The 2,631-nt window shown below is 38.7% G+C and overlaps 1 protein-coding gene across 1 annotated transcript; it reads left to right on the top strand.

Moving 5' to 3' along the window:
- Window positions 1-539: 539 nt before the first annotated feature.
- Window positions 540-1,646, top strand: LOC147496776 (uncharacterized). The gene has a single exon (XM_086562663.1). It carries the CDS (start codon window positions 540-542, stop codon window positions 1,644-1,646), a length of 1,107 nt encoding a protein of 368 aa, XP_086418789.1.
- The last annotated feature ends 985 nt before the right edge of the window (window positions 1,647-2,631 follow it).

The following is a 2,631-nucleotide window of genomic DNA, read 5'->3' as shown; positions in this document are numbered from 1 at the left end:
CTTTGTGTAGCTTCTAGCAGTGGTCAGTTGATGCTAAATACCGTGAATTGACGCCGTTTCTACGAGAGCTTGCGGCGATTTTCTTCCTATTTCCGAATCTTCTACTTCAAATTTCGGCAAAGGTCATTAGAGTTCAGACCTAGTGGTTAGTGCGGGTCCAATGAATCTGTGTTCTTTGCTTTGAATTTGATTTGGGTAGTGAGGGTGGTTGAAATTGGCGAAGTTGTTTGCTGATCGGTTGGTTATTTTTTTGGGTCTAGTAAATTGAAAATTTTGCTAAAGCTTCTGCACTCGAGACTTTCCAGATGTACGGATTGATTTTGACATAGGTGGTTATGGCTTTGGATAGAATTTCATGCAGTCCACCAAGTGGCATTTCATTCAGAGTGTTCATAAACATGTGCAGATTAGCATTTCCTTAAGGAGCCATGAGTGTCATATGCTGGAATTGCCGGGGAATGGGTCTGCCCTCGACAATTCGTACTCTCAAAGACCATATTAGCATAAACAGACCGTTATGTGTGTTTTTATGTGAAACTATGTCCACGGTTGCCAAGTCAGAATTACTGATTTCTCAACTAGGAGGAGGATGGAAGTATTTTGTTGTTCCCCCTCTAGGTAGATCAGGAGGGTTATGGATGTTATGGGATCCGGCTCTAAATGTTGATGTTTTATTTCACGATCAGTGGATCATTCACTTGCAAATTAACGAAGATTCTTCTACTTGGTTCTTGAGTGGGATTTATGGAAATGCTAAAGCTTCTATTCGAAAGTACCAATGGCAGACCCTTCCTTTGATTGCTCCTCCTCCAAATTTACCGTGGTTATGTATGGGCGACTTCAATGATATCTTGTATCGTGAGGAAAAGAGAGGTGGTAAGCCAGTGGGAAATCAAGAATCTAAACATTTCATGGAAATGGTTAATATGTGTGGTCTGATTGATTTGGGTTTTAATGGTCCAATTTATACTTGGTGTAATAATCAACAGGGGAGGAATAGGGTTCTCAAAAGGATTAATAGATTCCTTGCTAATGCCCAATGGAGAGTTCTTCATCCGAATGCTAAAGTTTTTCACAAACCAAACTTGGAGTCTGATCATAAAATCTTTCTCTTACATCTCAACTCAGCTCAATTAAAACTCAGAAGGCCTTTCAGATTCGAAGTAATGTGGTTATCTGATCCAACTTGTAAATCAGTGATTCACAATGCTATGAACAATCATGTTGTTGGCTCTCCTTCATTTCGGCTTTGCAAACTGCTTGCCAAATGCAGACAATCGCTTATTCATTGGAATCACCATCATTTTGGAAACATCAACAGCAGGATCAAGGATATTAATCAGCAAATTTCGAATCATCAAGCATATATTGCAGGAAAACTATATCCAGAGGAAGCCGACATCCAATATGAGCATAACCTCCTTACGCAGTATAATGAACTGTTGAAGATTCAAGAAAAGCATTGGTTTCAAAAGGTAAAAAATGATAGTATTTTACATGGAAATCTTAATACCAGCTACTTTCATACAATGGTGGTCAGAAGGAGACATAAGGCATTCATTGGCAAAATCAGAGGCAGCAATGGTACAATGGTTACTAACAAAGATGACATTGGCAACACTTTTGTCAATTTTTTTCTCATCTAATGACTTCTTCCGAACCAGTGCTCCCTGATTCTCTTTTTGACATTCCTCACCCACTTGTTTCTGAAATGGAAAATTTGGACCTTATCAAACCTGTTACAAATGATGAAATTTTTACTGCCCTCAAGTCAATTGGATCCTTTAAGGCGCCAGGGCCCGACGGATTCCAAGCCATTTTTTACAAAACCTTTTGGCCTGAAATCGAACATTCAGTTAACCATATGATTCAGAACTTTTTTCAGAATGGTACATTTACTCATGAATTGAACCATGCCCATATTGTTCTGATTCCCAAAAATAAAAATCCATGTGAACCAGATCAATTCAGACCTATTAGTTTGCTTAATGTGACCTATAAGTTAATTTCTAAGATTATGGTTACCAGAATGAGGCCAATTCTCCAAAGGCTAATCAGTCCTTTCCAAGCTGCTTTCTTGCCTGGTCGTTCCGTTCAGGATAATGTCCTCCTTGCTCATGAAGCGTTTCATAAAATCAGATCGAGATCAAATATTAATTCCAACTTCTTTGCTATGAAACTTGACATGCGAAAGGCTTATGACAAGCTCGAGTGGAACTTTATTAGAAGGACATTAGTTTTCTTTGGTTTCTCGCAGCAATGGATTGACAGGATCATGTTCTGTATTCGAAGCTCCAGTTTCTCAATACTGCTGAATGGTTCACCCTTTGGTTTCTTTAAACCATCTTGCGGGATTCGACAAGGTGACCCAATATCTCCGTATATTTTTATTCTATGTGCGGAGATACTATCATTGAATCTTCAGAAAGCACAGGTAAATGGTGATGTTAAAGGAATAAAATTGGCCCCAAGAACCCAGGCTGTATCTCATCTCATGTACGCAGACGACACCATCATTTTTAGTAAGTTGGAATTGGAAGCGATAGCTAATCTAAAGTATATTTTGGATACTTATTGTACAGCTTCAGGCCAAGAAATTAACTCTTCGAAATCACAAATTATACATCATAA

The sequence above is a fragment of the Coptis chinensis genome, chromosome 5 (assembly GCF_015680905.1).
Source record: "Coptis chinensis isolate HL-2020 chromosome 5, ASM1568090v1, whole genome shotgun sequence".
NCBI classification, from domain to species: domain Eukaryota; kingdom Viridiplantae; phylum Streptophyta; class Magnoliopsida; order Ranunculales; family Ranunculaceae; genus Coptis; species Coptis chinensis.
The sequence above is the reverse complement of the archived record's forward strand: the minus strand, read 5'-3'. Positions and strand labels throughout refer to the sequence as shown.

Excerpts from the sequence above, each read along its gene's own strand:
- LOC147496776 (XM_086562663.1), top strand. The coding sequence starts at position 540 with ATGTCCACGGTTGCCAAGTCAGAATTACTGATTTCTCAACTAGGAGGA.